The sequence below is a fragment of the Arachis duranensis genome, chromosome 9, assembly GCF_000817695.3.
Source record: "Arachis duranensis cultivar V14167 chromosome 9, aradu.V14167.gnm2.J7QH, whole genome shotgun sequence".
Lineage (NCBI taxonomy): Eukaryota > Viridiplantae > Streptophyta > Magnoliopsida > Fabales > Fabaceae > Arachis > Arachis duranensis.
Genome location: NC_029780.3, coordinates 83,074,166 through 83,093,179, shown reverse-complemented (window position 1 = coordinate 83,093,179; position 19,014 = coordinate 83,074,166). Strand labels below are relative to the sequence as shown.

The following is a 19,014-nucleotide window of genomic DNA, read 5'->3' as shown; positions in this document are numbered from 1 at the left end:
TATATATATATATATAGATATGCTTGCTTCAGCCTCCTTCTCCTCCAAAATTCATGAAACACACTAAACTTATGGAAGAGGTGGGGAAGCAAACCTAAACCCTTGTCCAATTTCAAATCCACGTAACTTTTAATCTAAAGTTCCAATTGATGAGTCGTTAGCAGCCACGAGTTTGTCTCAGAATCCTTTACAAAATTCACTGAACAATTTGGTAAGAAACTTGAGATTTCTCACCCAAATCATCTCTATTCAGTTTCAAAATTTGGGATTTTGGGTATTAAAGAATTAAATAATTTTGATGGTTTAGGTAAACTCTAGCAGCGGGTAATCACTGAGTTTTATCCATTTGAACCATGGGTAATGGTAAGGAAACCCTAACCCTTGTGAATCTTTGACTTTTATGAGGATTAGAAATTTAAATTATGGCTATATATGAAATTGTATGGTGTTAGATTGAATTCATGTGAAAATTGAAGTCAAAGTGTCGAATTGGAACTAAGTTGTGGTGGATGTAAGTTGGCTGAGTTGGTTTGAAGCCCTTGAGGCTTGCGGAGAAGAGAATTTGTGGCATTTGTGGCTTACAGAGAAATTGGCCAAGGCATGAGTTTGGTTTCTCGTAGATAATATATAATGTAATGTGAAAACTTAGACTAGATGACCGTAGGATAGGTTGAACTATGCGAACTTGTTGAGGTTTAGTGATTTGGTGGATATGTTGAGTTTAATTATGTAAATGTGTGATAATTGATGATTGTGGAGATTGATGAGGATTGATGAATGATTATCAGTTGTGCTATGATTTATTGATAAATTGTATTATTGTTAGCTATTAATTGTTGGATTGGAATTGTTAAAATTGAGTATTGGAATGTTGTGGAAGAGTAAAATGGATGTGGAATTTCTTTGAGTATATTTGATGTTGTTTTGAGGAGTGAAACTTCGATTTGAAATTGAGAATTTGGAAAATAGAGGTTTTCATCTCTTTTGGTAAAAATATATTTTTAATGAATTTCGATGGATGATAACTTGAGCCTCCGATTTTAGATTTGAATGAAATTTGTTCCAAATGATAAGTTTAAGAAATTTAAAACGGTATAAATTTTGTGAAAATAATATTTTTGTAGAGAAAGTTATGGACGTTAGAAGTTGGGTGCCGAAAACTAAATTTTCCTAAGTTGCAGAAAACCAAGATTTTTGGTGTGTGTGAATACGCACGCTAGTGTGCGCACGCACAGACTAGAGGGTGCATTTTGGCTCGTGCGTATGCACGAGGGGGTGTGCGCATGCACACCCTAAGGATTTTGCAATTGTGCATACCCACACTATGATGCGTACGCACAGGCTGGAAAGTTCTTCTGGTGCATGCATACACACAGCAATAATGTGTATGCACAAGCCCCATTTTTCAACAAACTCAGTTTTTCCTTGTTTGACTGTTCTGGCAAGCTTGTAAACCTCCAAAACCACTTTTTTGATAAAAATTCACTATTTTTAAAATATTGACCATTCTTCTGATTTTTTCAAACTTCTAAAAACTCTGTTTAAAGTCCTATAGCTAGGTTTTTAGCTACGGAATAGGGGTAAGGATGTTGATGGAAATTAGTTCTGGTATCAAAGGAGATTTGAGAAGTGAATTATTAATTCAATGAGATGTTGAAGGTGATGAATGAGATGATGATGAATGAGTTTGATTTAGATGATGATTATGGAATAAGATTTGAGATACCAAGTAAGATGCAACGGTGTTATCCACTTGCTCCAGATAAGAGATGAGGAAGAAGAATGATGAGGTTGGCTATGAGAAAGAGGAAGGTTAAGGACTGAGTTAAAATTATGAATTTTGAAAGAATGTGACTGAATAATAATGGATTTGATAATGAAAAAGACATAATTAATGGCAATGATGATATTGATGAGTTGGATGTGGGGAAGATGGTAGGGCGCTAATCCCTCGATTCATTCCCCCACATTCTTTGTGATTTGTGATTGGTTGGATGTGGGGAAGGTGGTAGGGTGCTAATCCATCGATTCACTATTGGATATGTCGGGTTCTGACAGTATAACCGATGTGTGAGCTCATGGCTAATAGGACAGACATGCATCATGTGCATTTGTATAATTTGTATGAGTTTGCATTTGCTTTGGTTTTTCTAATTGCTTATATGTGATTAATTGCTATCTGAGCTATTTGCTATAACTACTATCTATACTTATGCTTTCCTTGTCTGTTTTGTATGTGTGTGCAACTGAGAGATTCCTCATATGATGGGGACGTGATGAAAATTGTTCCACTGGAGTTTCAGAGGCAGAAAGTGAAGTATTAAGTTAGGGTTAGATTTAGAACTTGAATCTCCTTAGATAGATTACCAAGATTTCTAATTTAGAATTAATTTTAAGTTTAAGTTTGATCCTGAGTGTCAGAGTACTAGGAATGCCTTTGGGTTTCCTGGGATCCTATATATTATCTATGTGGGTACCTTTACCATGCTAAGAACCCCCGGTTTTCATTTCATACATATGTTGGTGTTTTCAGAAGCAAGATGTGAGGCACCGCACTGAGCATTATGGAGACTCTTTGGACGTGAAGAACTCTTGGGTGTTAGAGTTGTATTTTGTTTATATTTATATATGTGTATTGATTCTTCACCTTGTATTATTATGTTTTGTCCCTCTTAGAGGCTGACTTGGAGAAACATGTGCATTTATCACGTCTTTTAGGTTGTTAGGTTGTATAAATAGATATTCTAGCCTGCCTTTACTTCGCAGGCAGAGTCTAGAGCTTGATTATGTAACTATCTTTTGGAACTCTACTTATATAACATGTCTCTTGGTTTTTCTGTATAAGCTTTCGATTTTAAAACTTTTCGAGTGTGACAATTGTCTGGTCTTGATTTCTGCTTAGCTTTTCCTTCAAGGTTCTTAGTTAAAATTCTTTTCAACTATATTATATACATATTCTTATTTTTAGAGGTCATAGCACCTCACCACTTCTGATTTACATTCTAGATGTAAAGCTCTGCGTGGTAGAGTGTTACATATTACCTTATGGCCGAAACATTCTAAGAAAAAAACTATGATCATGCCTTAAATATTTTTAGAGAAATTGATATGAGATTAAAGAAGAGGATGAGAAGAACTCTTTAATCAGTTTAAATTTTGATAAAAGTTTTTCTTGTAAAGTTAGCCAAACTTAGAGTTTGGAACCATGGGAGCTTTTGGCATTAATTTTCTCTCTCTTTCATGTGTTCAAGTTCCCGTAGAAGGAAATAAATAAAGAATAAGAAGGTGGCTTATATTAAAGGGGCCGTGGCATAATAAGGGGGTGATAAGGATGTATTATATATAATATTAAAAACACATTTGGTAGATAATTATTAAAATTAGATTTATTAAAATACATAATATTTACTCTATTAGAGTAATCACATTAGCTATTAATATATATAATATTAAAAACTAATTATCTCATCCATAAAAGATTTATTAGAATGCATTAACATAACTAAGTTTATTGGAGAGTGCCAATCTTAAACTTGTGTCAATAAATTTTGGGCTCAATTATTATATTATTAGACTTATCTCAACTTATAAAAAACTAAGTAAACTAAAAACACAGTAATAATAATAATATATTATTATTAGTTAAGATGCTTTCAATAAAAAGTAGTTGTTTAACCGCAAAATTAAGCTATTACACATAAGATTCTTATCATTGATCTTAACAAAAAAAATAATATATCACAATCATAAATATCAAATAAAAAATAAAATACTAAACTTAATAAGAATTCACCATATATCACTTGCTTCGTTCAGTGTTATAGACAATTTTTTAAAGTCTTGCTCAAAATTTTTAAAGATTCTGATATCACTTGTTAATTTAGAATTCAAATATGGACCACTAAAATCATATTTTTCAATGACATCAAATAAGTCAAAAATCATTTGCTTATGCTTTTCAAATTTTTAAGAATTGAATCAAAAAGCTGAATTTAACCAATAACCAACGACATAAAAATTTTTGTGAAGCTGTGAATTCCAACATGTATATAAAATTTTTAAATAGAGATCCACAAACTTCTTTTCTTTTATTTTTGAAACCTCTCACCATTCTTTCTCTAGCCTTATAAATAATTTGATAAAGAAAACTCATTGTAACTCTATTTTCATTATCAACAATATACAATACACGAATAAGTGGATCAGTAACCTTAATAATATTAGTGCATTGACTCCAAAATTTAGAATTCAAGACTTGATTCACAAATATATTTAGCTTTAATTTTTTTGAAGTAAGTTGAGCTTGTCTATTTTTTAGATGTCACCACAGCTCTCAAAGCATCCTTTTGAACTAAACTACTTTATAAAGCAATGAAGTTAGTGACAAAACAAGTTGGAGCTGGTTGAAGTATATATTTTCTGTCCACTTGTAAATTTTCTCATCAAGTATAATGGATGGCAATGATTATATATCTACTTTGTAATTATTGAAGCTTGTGACACAATTTCACTCACTTCTTCCAACTTTCTAAAATCCTAGGACATCAAATTAATAGAATGAGCAGCACAAAGAGACTAATATAATTTAGAAAATTAAGATTCTAACAATCTATTAGTAGCAACATAATTCAGAATATTATCTATCACTACATGTACAATATTTTTCAAACCAACAAATAATACAATATTTCTAAACAACTTAAACAAGACATCAACAATTTTTGAGACATGAAAAACATTTCAGGTATTAAATTTGGCTAAAATGATTTTACGATTAATTATGTATTAAATATTTCAGGTACAAATTGATTTGAAATTATAATTAAAAGGGTAGTGTTGCTGGTTTGTTATATTAGAAAAGTATAATCTTATCAAGAGCAAGAATTGATGAGAATTAAGAAGAGACAACGGTTGTTATTAATAATGAAAATTATTATGACAAATACGATTAATGATGGACATTTGGAATTGCAATCGGACTTGGAAGGGCAAATAATTGTTATATTATAAGAACATCATCAAGCATCAATAAAGACTAAGAAAATGCAATAGATACATCAAAGCACGTTGGAAAAAATTTTTTTTGTCGCGTCTTAATATCATATCTTCAGATTTTGATTTTGAGTATTTTAATTTAAAAAGAAAAAGGCATATTTTCTGATAAAGATTTTAATAATAAAAACCAATGAAAGAAAAGAAATGAGCATAGGAAGAAAAACCAAAATAAATTTTTTATTAGATATGAGTTATAATTTTGGTTTTGTTCAGTCTTAACATCTTGGTTTAATTTGTTTGGGTTTATGAACTTTGAAATTGAAGCTTCTTTTATCTTGAAATAGAACGATTTGAGTTCATTTATATTTGTTATTGTCTTTGAATTAGTATTTATAATCCTTCATTATTCTCTTATGCTGAAATTAGTTCTTTCTTTTAAAATTAATAATAATTGAACTCTAAGTCTTTAAATTATTAAAATTTTGATACTATATCATAATACTACATTATTATTAATTATATGAAGTCGTTGTAATACTTTTTACTATCAGAGTAGCGCAGCTGAAAGCGTGACATTTGGATAGTAAGAGTGTTACATGTATGTAATAATGACTCATATAGGATTGATATATATACTTTAATTCTTTAGACCTTTTAATATACATGCTACCTCATGACTTTCTCTTCTAATCTTTTTTATTTATATTTATCTTGTGGTAATATTAAATAGATAATAATTTTTTAAAAAACATTTTTTTAATTTAAATTTATAGTTTCATATATATAATATTTATAATTATATATTTATAATAAGATCATCTTTTTATTTTTTATTATTTCTAAATATTTTTTTATTTTTTTTGTTAAATTTTTTATTTTATTTTTTATTATTTCAAAATATTTTTTTATTTTTTTTAGTTCAATTCTTTATTCTCTAACTCGACTAGACTTATTTATATATATATATGAAAAATTGGTGTACAAATATCTTTCACAAAATATTTTTCATCATATATAATTTATTAAAAATATATTTATTAAATCGAAGAGTAAAATATATAATTTTTTAGTTTTAATACAACAAGCACACGCACACGCACACACACAGAGAGAGAAGATTATCACATATTTTATTATATAAAAATAAAAGTTTTTTTATAAATAAATACAAAAAATATAAGTATTTTTTATTCATTGAGATTAATTATTATACAAAATATTTTTTAGAATATTAAAAAATTATATTAAAATAATATTTTAAACTACAACATAAAAATATAAAATAATTAAAATTTATTTTATATTACTTGACAAATAATTTGATTATTATATTTAAAATTTATTAACTATTTACTTTGTTAAATATATTATTATATAATATAATTTTTATCAAAATATTTGTAAAAATAAAATTTATTTAAAAAATTATATATAATACATAAAAAAATTAACTTGTTTTAGTTTTGTCAATTTTTTGGAAAAACTAAAAAAATAATATAATTTATTTTTTCTAATTCTTTTTTACAAATATATATAGGTCTAATTACATATAATAATTGATCTGCATTTTAATTCAGATAGTATAATATATATATATATATATATATTGAAAGAAGTATAAAAAAATAGTGTATTTATGTGATTATATTTCCGTAATAACCTGACTTTGTATATAGTTTTAATATTTTTAATTGCTTCATGCTTCCGGCTGCGCCACTTTGATAGCTCGAGTATTACGATGACTTTTAAAATATTTAATACTAAAATATGAGCCTGTTTAAAACTTAAAACTAAATATTCAAATCTTCTATCCATCTGTTACAGTACTGATTACAATACTTACAAATAATACATAAATATATATACATCATACCAATATACAAACTTCACATATCAAAACTCCTATCCTCCTGCAAAAATTACTAGAAATAAAGGTGAGGGAAAAATAAAAACTAAGATAATACAAAATAATGTCGAATAAATTGAAAATGAATATAACTCTTCTAAAGCTCCGTCACCCATATCCTGAAAAGGGAAAAACCTGTAGGGGAGTAAGAATATTGTCCTCGAAAGGGTTCTCACTATAAGGTTATAGAATTGCTACAATAAGATACGAGAATAAAACCGTTTTTAAAGTACAATAATTAATAACCGCTTTATGCTTCTTTTCAAAACCAAACATTTAATATTCAAAATCCAAAATCCTTTCTAAAAGGAAAAGCTGTTAATTTCTCAAAATCTAAAAGCCTTTTTAAAAGTTTTTCCTACCGTGATGACGACGGTGGCTAGGCTGCCTTTCAGCGACAGCAACATGCACGAACGGCAGCAGCAGTTTCTCCCTCTTCATGTCGCATCGTTGTTTATCCCCAATTTTGGTTATGTTTCTGGATTTGTTAATCAGATTGTTAATCACATGTTTCTTATTCTGATTTTGTTAATCCACCAAGTTTGATTCTGATTTTGAATTTGTTAATCACATTGTTTCCAATTTTGATTCTTTGTTCTTCTACTTCTATTACTTCCACATTTGATTTTTCTTATTTTGATGCTTTTGATTTTACTTCTGTTTTTAATTCTGCATATGATTCTTTGTTCTTTTAATTTTGATGCTTGTGTTACTTCAGTTTGTGCTTCTATTTCTATTTCCAGTTTTGCTTCAACTTTTGTTTTCAATTCTGCTTATGCTTCATTGTTGTTGCTGAAGAAGAAGAGGAGGAAAAAAAAGAAAAGATGACTTCATTATTTTTGCTTTTGATTAATTGTTCTTGTGCTTTTAATTCAGATTCGGATTTGGATTCAGATTCATTATTCTTGTGCTTTATTGTTTTCTCTTTTGATTCATTGGTGCTGATTTTATTATTGTTGTTGCTGGTGATTTTATTTTTGTTGTTGCTGTTGATAGAGAAGAATAAATCTTAGGGACTATTTTATAAGCAAAAAAAAAGATTGAGGACGAAAAAAATTTTCAGCCCCTATCTTTGGGACCAAAATTGTACTTAACCCTATTAAAAAAGTATAATCTTATCAAGAGCAAGAGTTGATGAGAATCAAGAAGAGACAACAGTTGTAATCAATAATGGAAATTATTATGACAAATACGATTAATGATGGAGATTTAAGGGTATGTCTAAAATGAGTACAATAATTATGTGCTTATTGGATGTGCTATACTTATATAGACTGTAACACCCTACCACACTGAGCTTTACGCTTAAGTCGTAAAACAGAGGTGGTATGGTATTACGACCTCTAAAATAAAATGTGTACATGTAATAGCAGAAAGATTGTAATATAATAGGAGCCTTGAAGAATAGGGAAAATAAAAAATCGGAAAATAAAAGCGCAACGCTCAAGAAACAAGTTAACTTGCGTGCTAAGAAAGTTATAACCATCAAGCATAGGAATATAAAAGTAGGAATAGAGTGCCAAAGATACAAAATAACAAACTCCTAACTCAGCACGTGTAGTCAAGACTGGCCAGAGAATATTTACACATATATATGTATATATACATATCCAAAATCCAAATGTACATAACCAAATCCTGCCTCTCCATAAACCTCTAAGAGGATCAGAAGAACAAGTTATGTGGAAAGGGAGAAAGCTAAGTACATATATATACATCACTATACATATATATAGCCAAGTATGGAATGAGAACTGGAGGTTCTCAGTATAGTAAAGATGCCACACACATAATATATAAGGTCCTGGGAATGCCAGAGGCAATCCTAAAACGCCGACACTCAGATCATAGAGCTTAAACTATTAAACAGAAGGCATAAAAGGTGGTTTTCTAAGAGTATCTAAGCCTAACTTAACTTAGCCTTATATCTAAGTCCCATACTGTCATTCCTCCATACCTCCATCTCTGTCAATATTTCACAGACAGATAAACAAATAAAGGCAAGCACAAGAAGATTACAAATATTGCAAGTAACAAATATACATTTAGCATGGCAAGTACACTTAGGCACACCCAGTTAATGCACAAGCAAGTAATTCAAATAATATGCATATGATGCATGCCTGTCCTATAGCTGATGAGGCTCATCTGTCGGTTATCCAGCCAATCCGACAAGTCTGAAAACCTTAGACTCTCCCTCGACGTGCATCCCCAAGAGTCTATGCATAGCTTTTTCTCAAATAATCAATATTGTTCAATGGGGGTTAATATTTCCGGGAATTTATAAATGCCCGGTCACCCTTACGTCGTATGGTCAACAGAGTATCAAGTTTTCAACCTGGTAGCCGTGGTGGCAAGCCACGGTACTTTAACCAGGGAATCTCGTATCTCAAATCATTTAATCATTTAAGCCAAATATTATACATAATCATTCATTTGAATATCCAACCAAGTATCATATATGATTTATCTGTAACATTTCATAATCAATTCATCACTTTTCAACTTTACTTCACTTTCAAGTTATTCCATCTCCTAATTTCATCTGATTATCAGGTTTAATACTACTATTTATAACTAAATGAATGAAAACAGAGGTTTAGAGGTTTGAAATAGGTTTTAAAACTTCAAAAATCATGTTTGCTAGGACAGAGACCACGCATACGCGTGGCTCACGCTTGCGCGTGGGAGTGTGAAACTGCAGCTCGTGCGCGCGTCTCTGTGTCATGCGTACGTGTGGGTGAAGACTTCATGTCACGCGTGCGCATGGGACTAGTAGCGTACGCATCGCCAAGATTTCATGCCACGCGTACGCGTGGACGTGCGTTCTTTAAAAATAACAGAATCAGTAGCAAAGCTGCAGAGTTGCAACCAAAACTAGTTTTAAGTTCCAATCTTCCAACACCCATAACTTCTTCGATTTAAAATATTTTTCACCCGTTCTTTAAATGGCATAAACTTCATAAACTCAATTTTTACTTTAAAAAAAATTGGAAGCAAATTGAGGATCCGAAAGCCAGGTTATGCCTCGCTGAAGTTTGGCCAAAAACTAACTTTTTGCGAAACCCCCTTTAAACCTCATTCGCATCCAAAATTTCCATTCCCTTCCTTACCAAACTTACCATTCCAACTTTATATACCACTAACAAGACTCAACATAATTCTACACCATACTCTAACCATGCTTTCAATCACAATTCATTAACATTGTACATCTTAACAAATTCATCATGGCTTTATTCAATATATTTGCAATCTCATAACCACCAACTTACTCATGCTTTATTGCTACCTCAATATAACAACAACCTCCATCACATAATCAAATCACATCATAAATATCAAGAACACTAAGCATTAGGTTAAGTTTTGACAGAACCTTACATATTAAATGCAAGAAACCTAAACCATTCCTTGGCCGATTCCCTCGTAGTGATCAAGGCAACTTATTTAAAACAAACACAGCCCTTCCAAAATTTATTAAACACTAGGCTTAGGTTCCTCCAAGTTCTAATATTCACAATTCCAAGCTCCAATTATTTATTCACAATCTAATACACATTTATAACACATATATACTCAATTTAATACTCAAAGCTCAAATTCAGTGAAATTAAAATGAAATTATGGTTTTCTCGCCTTACCCAAGCTTCACATAAGAAAGAGTGAACGTTTTCCTAGAGCTAATTGGATCCTAAAACATCAAAAGTTAAAGAAATTCAATACCCATACCATACTTTCAAGAATTGGGGAAAAGGAGTGGCTGGGAGTTTTTAATGGCTTACCTATGAAATTGTACCGGTAGAAATGTAGAGCTCGATGCGGTGAATGGGTGGCCGCAAACAGTGCGACGATCGGAGTTCAGACGAAGGAGTTACGACAAATTAAATTTACCGTAAGGGTTCGGGACACTTTTCTTTCTCTTCTCCCCTGTGAGTGCTTTAGCTTCATTTCTGCAGAAATGAGGGAGAAGTAAGGCTTGCGTTCATTCAATAGGTTGGTCCGGTTAGATCAACGGCCCGTTTCAACTAATTTGGTCTGTTCGGTCCAATTTTAGACCGATTTCTTCGAAATTAGTGTCAAAATTCTCGTTTCGATGAGCTCTATCCTAATTTGATATAGTATTCACATTTCTAATTTCTTTATTAAAAACTAATTTATTGACTAATTATTTACTAATTTAACGGGGTTTACATAGACTATTAGATTTTATTAGATGAAAATTAAAGGCAAATATAAAAGAATAGCATTGATGGACTCTAGTAAATATAGAATATCTTGGTACATAAATAAATGCTTTAAATGACAATACTTTAATACATAATACTTTAAATGGCAATAAAATCTTTTATGCTTAAATAGTTAAATATAAAATATATAAATACAAAATATATGAGTATTTTTATTCATTAAGACTAATTATCATGCAAAATTTTTTTATAACATTAAAAATTTATATTAAAATAATATTTTAAACTGTAACATAAAAATATAAAATAATCAAAATTTTGTTTTAGATTACTTGATAAATAATGGGATTATTATATTCAAAATTTATTAACTAACTACTTTTGTTAAAGATATTATTATATAATATAATTTTTTTATCAAAATATTTTAAAAATATAATTTATTCAAAATATTATATATAATACATGAAAATGTTTAACTTTTTCATTTTTTGAATTAATTATTTGGTTTGACAAAAAAATAATTGTATAACATAAAAAGAGAAGCATATTTGTTATTTTTATATTTCACTCTTAAGATTTGGCAAGATATTAATGTTAGGGGGAGACTCATATAAAGATGGCCAAAATAACTTTTTTTAAAGTTGTTGACGTGTTATTCTATAATTGGTGTTTTATAAAATCGGTTAATAAAATTTATTTTTAAACTAGATACTTAAAATCTGGTTCGACCTAGCTGGTTTGAATAAACCGATCCGAGTCTTTTCTTTTTTTGTCATTTTCTTCAATCTCCCAAACGATGTCGTTTCATAATCCCTTCTCCTCCCTTAACCTCACTTTCATAGAAGCTCTCTCATCTCTCATATCTCATTGACCCAAGTTTTCTCCTTCTATCAGCATCATCCGACAAGCTCGTCATCGGTCTCCTCCGTCTCCGATCTCGCGTGCCTTCCTCGCCCTCGTCGTCACTAGCGGCAGTAGCAGCAGCTCCCCGACCTGGACGTCGTCGCCGCTCCGTCTCTTGTCGCTGCCTCGCAATCAGTTTCGTGCCGTCATTGCGCCCGTCGACGTCGAGATAGAAGCAGCAGGTCCTCGACTTCCTCCTCGCCTTCAGCAACTCCTCGGCCTCCTTCGCACAACCTGGTCCCAATCCGGTGAGTTTTCAACAAATTTTTCTCTTCGTCTGTTTTATGTTTGGTTGTTGTGTTTGATTTTTTTTGTCAAAAATAATCACATTGAGTGAAGATCACCAATATGGACACATGGGTATTCATAAAAAGATGAACTGTATGAATGATTGAAGCTAAAATTGAGATTTTTACTATTTTATTAATAATTGTATAATTGGGATCAAATAGAATTAAATGGGTTATGCAAAAAACTGGTAACTAAAATTAAAATGGATTTTGAAATAAGAAGTAGTGAATTTAAAGTGTTAGAAAGATGCCAATCATACATAGAACTCACAGAAGAAGAAGAACAAGAAGAACTTGGAGGTGTAGTAGCACTAGTAGTGTTCCAATCACTATCACTCTTGTCATGATCAGCATTATTCTTTTGAATGCTTGGTTGTTGAAGCATTATCACCTCTTTTGTGTCCCTTAATTCTAAGTTCTTATTAGGTGCAGTAGATCGAGTAGGTGCTCTTCTCTTGGAAGCTTTTAATGCAGCAATTGTCAATGGTGGGAGGAAAGGAGGAATAATCATTCAAAGATTTCATGAAGCAATAAATTTTTCTCCTGATCCAACGTGAGTTCCAATAGTTCTTTATCTCATTGTATGTTCTTCTTGGTAAATGCCTTGCTATCACTAACCACCTACATTTATTACATACCAAACAAAACATCATCAAAATAGAATTAACTATTTCCCACTCAGATACAAGAAACTACTTTGGTAAATTATGATTTATTCATTTCTTTAAAACTGTAAACACATACTAATTTGCATATTCTTATATCACTGTTCAACAAAATGACCCAGTAACCATTTTGCATCAGGAGCCCAGACGCCTAACAAGACTCCTCTTGACATGCATTTGAAAAACAACAACATAGGATGGAATAAGAAGCAGAGGTTCTCAGTATGGTAAAGGTGTCACACACATAATAGATAAGGTCCTGTGAATGACAGAGGCAATCCTAGAACACCAACACTCAGATTATAGAGCTTAAAATATTAAACAGAATCCATAAAAGGTGATTTTCTAAGAGTATCTAAACTTGACTTAGCTTAACCTTAAATCTAAGTCCCATACTACCATTCCTCCACACCTCCATCTCCGTCAGCATTTCACATACAAATAAACAGATAAAGGCAAGTACAAGAAGGTTACAAATACTGCAAGTAACAAATATACATTTAGCATGGCAAGTACACTTAGGCAAACCCAGTTAATGCATAAGCAAGCAATTCAAATAATATGCATATGATGCATGCCTGTCCTATGGCTGATGATGCTCATCTGTCAGTTATCCAACCAACCCAACAAGTCCAAAAACCTTAGATTGTCCATCGACGTGCATCCCCAAGAGTCTATGCATAGCTTTTTCTCAAATAATCAATATTGCTCAATGGGGATTAACATTCTCGGGAATTTATAAGTGTCCGGTCACCCTTACATCGTAGGGTCAACAGAGTATCGAGCTTTCAACCTGGTACATGTGGTGGCAAGCCACGGTACTTTATCCAGGAAATCTCGTATCTCAGATCAGTTAATTATTCAAGCCAAGTATCATACATGATCATTCATTTAATTATCAAGCCAAGTATCATACAAGATCATCCGTAACATTTCATAATCAATTCATCACTTTTAAGCTTTACTTCAACTCCAAGTTATCCCCATTTCTTAACTTCATCTGATTATCAGGTTTAATACTATTATTTAAAACTATAGGAATGAAAATAGAGGTTTAGAAGTTTGAAATGGGGTTTAAAACCCAAAAATCGTGTTTTCTAGAACAGAGGCCACGCAACGCGTGGCTCACGCGTACGCGTGGGAATGTACAAATGCAGCTCGAGCGCGCGTCCCCTTGTCACGCATACATGTAAGTGGGTACCTCATGTCACGCGTGCGTGTGGACGTGCTTGCTGGTCCATCACGCGTATGCATAGGGCTACTCCCATTTGCGCAACCAAAATTCCATCCCATGCATACACGTGGACGTATGTTACTTCAAAAAAATTAGCAAATCAACCAGAAAGTTGCAAATCCGTGGTAAGTTCAGCTGCAACATTATTTATTTCACATCCAAACTTCTAATGGGCATAACTCAATTGTTTTAAATTGTTTTCCTTCCATTCTTCAAACGGCATAAACATCACAGATCCAATTTTCATTTTAAAACAAGTTGGAATCAATTTAGGGGTTCAGAAGCCAAGTTAAAGCATGCCGAAATTCGGCCGAAAACCAACTTTAGAAAAATGCTTCAAACCTCTTTTTCATTCAAGGTTTTCATTTCATACACTACCAAACTTATCAATACCATCATCATGTACCAACAACAACACTCAAATAAACTTTACATCAACTCATCATCCACCATTCAATAATATTACATAAATTTCATATTCATCACTCTTCCTTCAATACATATATAACCATATAATCAATGATTCTTCCTTCAATACACATATAACCATATGATCAATAATTCAAATCACCTACAAGCTAATTGGATCCTAAAATATCAGAAATTAAAGAAATTCAACGTCTCTTCTAATATTTCAAAAAATTGGGAAAAAGAGTGGCTAAGAGTAATTAGTGGCTTACCTAAGAAATTGTTCCGGTAGAAACATAGAGCTCAACATCGTGAACGCGTGGCTGCAAACAGTGCAGCAATCAGAGCTCAGACGGAAGAGTTTCGGCATGTTGAAGGTTGCTGTTAGGTTTCGGCGTTCTCTTCCTCCCCGGCAGCGTTCAGCTTGCTTCAGCTGAAATGAAAAGAAGAAGAAGTGTGGGTCCATTTAGAGGTTGGCCCAGTTAGGCTCACGGCCCAGTTTGGGTTCGGTTCAACCGGTTCGGTTTCTTCGGTTCAATCTTGGTCCATTTTTTTTGAAATTGGTATCAAAATTCTCGTTTTGATGAGCTCTATCCTAATTTAATATAATATTCACATTTCTAATCTTTCTTATTAAAAAATAATTTATTGATAAATTATCTATTAATTTAACGGGATTTACACATATAATAACTGATTTGCATTTTAATTCAGATATATATATTATTTTGAAAAAATGTATAAAAAGAAATAATGTATTTACGTGATTATATTTTTGTAATAATCTGACTTTGTATAAAGTTTTAATATTTTTAATTGCGTAAGTTTGATTAGTTTAGGTCTCACTAATATAAGTAAATATATAATAAACATAGCACATTCAATAAACATAGCACATTCAATAAACACATAATTATTGTGCTCATTTTAGACATATCCAAAATTTAGGATTGCGATGGGCCTTGGAAGAACAAACAATTGTTATATTATAAGAACTTCATCAAGCATTAATAAAGACTAAAAATCCAACAGATACATCAAAGCACGTTGATTTCTTTTTTTTTTCGTTAAGTCTTAATTTCATATCTTCGGATTTTGATTTTGAGTCTTTCTATTTAAAAAAAAAAGGCACATTTTATGATAAAGATTTTAATAAAAAAAACAAAGGAAAGAAAAGAAATGAGCATGGGAAGAAATTGAAGCTTCTTTTATCTTGGAATAGAACGATTTGGATTCATTTATATTTTTTGTTATCTTACAAATATGCGGATCGAATCGATATGCAGATCGAATCGGATTGGATCAAAATTTAAAAATTACGGATAGTGAATTCGATACGATCTGATAATTTTATTGCAGACCGGATCGATATTTTGACTATATCTGATCCGATCGAATTCGCGTTCGTCCCCATTTTAAATTGGTATTTATAATCCTTCATTCTTTTATACTGAAATTAATTCATTCTTTTAGAATTAACAATAATTAAACTCTAAATCTTTAAATCATTAAAATTTTGATACTATATCATAATACTACATTACTATTTCATTATCTCAAAAACATAAAATAAATAAAACAACACAAATAATTATATCTCTATCAAAAGAGTTAACCATTTATGTAAATAAAAATTATAAAATATGAACTTATATAAGATTATCATCATGTGCAATATACTTGTCCAAAAAATTCCGATGTAATACATTTTTTAACATAACAATTAATTATAAATAAAAATCCAAATAATTTGTGATCAATTTTAGCATAACAAGTCAATTTTCTTTTCTTTTCTTTCGTTTCTTTTTATTTTATTTTTGTGGGTTTTGTCCTAGTTGGTTGATTCTTTCTTTTCAGTAAATATCATCATACCGAAATTTCAAATTTCTTTTTTGTTATTAACTTATGATTTGTGATCAATTTTCTTATAAATTACATATTTAGTTAAAAGATTATTTAAATAATGTATATTAAAATGGGATCATTTTAAAAAATATATATATTTCCCTAAACATGATTCAAAAGAAAAAGGTTCATTATTTTTATTTCTGTATTTTAAAAAGTATAAAATATTTCAAATCAAAATAAATTTTAAAACAAGACATATTTCTATGTTGCATTAAATATTCAATGTTCAAGAAATAGTTTAAGAGAAATAATAATCAAACCAAAGAAATGAACAACAAAATTAAATAATCCCGAGATATTATTAAAGAAAAACCCACGCGGAGTATGGTTGGAATCATAGGATTAAAAATAATTTAATTTGTAGTGTAGTATGTATAAATAAATAAGATTGGAGAGACTATATTAGCACGGTCTTATTATAATAAGTCTAGTTTAAGGGCTCTTAGATTATAATAATCCTTTATAATTTGACAGCTTATGTTAAAAAATCCATAATTGAATCTGAATCACGTGTGTTTTACATAGAAGCATTGATGAGGCTAGAGGGTGACACCATATATGTTACCGCATGGACGTGACGTATTGTGTTAATGGTTGTTAGAGGCCATGCATACGAAACTACGTACCTAATTAAGAAGCTAATAAGGTGTACTTACTCCAATCGCCACACTATAAATACCGAGCTGCTGTGGTAGGCTTGGCATCCCAACCCAAACTCACATCTCATTTCATTTCCAAAAACTACAAAGCCATAGCCATGGGTGTCTCATTTAACTTGCACAAATTTGCCCCCACGAACTCCAAAGAGATCAAATTCCAAGGAGATGCAACCATTACGGATCACAATGTCATTCGACTCACCAACTTGGACAGCGATGGCAACCTCTTTCTTACGACGTCGACTTGAGCACTAAGCTTCCTCAAAAGGTTGCGGTAGGGCTATCTGCTTCAACTGGGCAATACTCGCAAAATACCGAGATCTTATCTTGGACTTTCAAGTCCAACTGAAGAGGAACAACGATGACTATTAAATAAGGCGACCCTCTTCCTATCTTATCGCCAGATTGTGTTGTGTTTTTAATTTTAATTTGAGTAAATAAGGACAAGCCTACTAGTCTTTAGTTTGTCTCAGTAAGTAATATGCCACTACGGATAAGGCAAGGATAGTCCACTGTTGTTATTGGTCTCTTCAATGTGCATTTCGTCCATCTTTCTTTGTTTGGGTTTAGTTTGTTGTCTTCAATGATATATGCTTGCTTTTCTTTATGTTTGTGTTTCTGTTTTTTCTTTCTTTTTTTTCCTTCTTTTAAAAAGTAATATAAAATATCGTTTTGAATAGATTATATTTTTAGATAATTACATTGACAAATGATCAAGTGTCAAAAGTTAATGAGTTAGAGCGACAAAATATTTAAGATATCAAACTGTATATACGATGAAGCTTGATAGTTATTTTTATACAGTTTTTACATCTTTAATCACTCACAACTAGAAAATGGATTAATACAGACAGATTTACAGGCAGATTTGGTCTTTATTACAGACAGATTTTTGGTTACCGACGAAATTACCGACAGATTTTGTCCCTCTGTAAAAGTCCCGTCGGAAATTATTTACCAACGGATTTTTTTCGTCGGAAAATTACAGACGGATTTTTACCAGTTACCGATGGATTTTCCTCTGTAAATTTTCTATCCATTTCCCAAAGGCGATGAACTTTTCGACGGATTTTCCGTCTGTAATTACAGACGGATTTTCAGACGGATTTTCCGTCTGTAATTACAGACGGATTTTCAGACAGATTTTCCGTCTGTAATTACAGACGAAATTTTCGACAGATTTTCTATCTGTAATTTGAACTTTGGAAAATCACCCCACGTTCTGATTACAGACAGAAAATTCGTCTGTAAATCCGTCAGTAAGGTAAAATAATTTTTTTTATTTTTCTAATTACAAAATAAACTTGTTTTCATACAAAATAAATATAAATTTAATACAACTTTTTATCTAATTTGTATTCGAATATTTATAATATTTCAAAAAATAAACAAATTCATCGTATTATGAAGTATTATAAACAAGCAAGTCAATATAATTCAAAACATAAACAAAATGTATTGATCATCAACTATAATTCCTAGTATATTGTTCAACCATACTAAAACTATAAGCTATAGTCTTCAGTGTCATCTTCATCCTCATTCGAAGACATTGAGGGTGGCGGTGGTGGCGGTGGTAGTGGAACTGCGCTAGAACTACTTGACGCTCTAACCTTCTCATAATAGCTAACATAAGCGCTTGTGTGGCTGAAACTTGAAAGTATTTGTTCATCTACTTCTTCTTTGATTTGTTTGCATTGGACTGAGCATATGCAGTTCCTGGTGTCAAAAAATAGAACATGGACAGATTTCAGAAGCCTAGTAATATTTTATAGCATAAATACAATCGCAAGATCACATACAAACTGTAAATTGCATGTTTATGAATGCTCCTCTTTAGAAGATTTATTTCT

At 31.2% G+C, this 19,014-nt stretch overlaps 1 protein-coding gene across 1 annotated transcript in view; it reads left to right on the top strand.

Moving 5' to 3' along the window:
• LOC127741574 (uncharacterized) overlaps positions 1 to 12,844 on the top strand; it is a 16,629-nt gene extending 3,785 nt beyond the window's left edge. Inside the window, exons 2-3 of the mRNA XM_052254314.1 lie at positions 11,989 to 12,245; positions 12,720 to 12,844. Of these exons, the coding sequence (XP_052110274.1) occupies positions 11,989 to 12,245; positions 12,720 to 12,844 (382 nt within the window). The remainder of the gene's footprint in view (positions 1 to 11,988; positions 12,246 to 12,719) is intronic.
• The last annotated feature ends 6,170 nt before the right edge of the window (positions 12,845 to 19,014 follow it).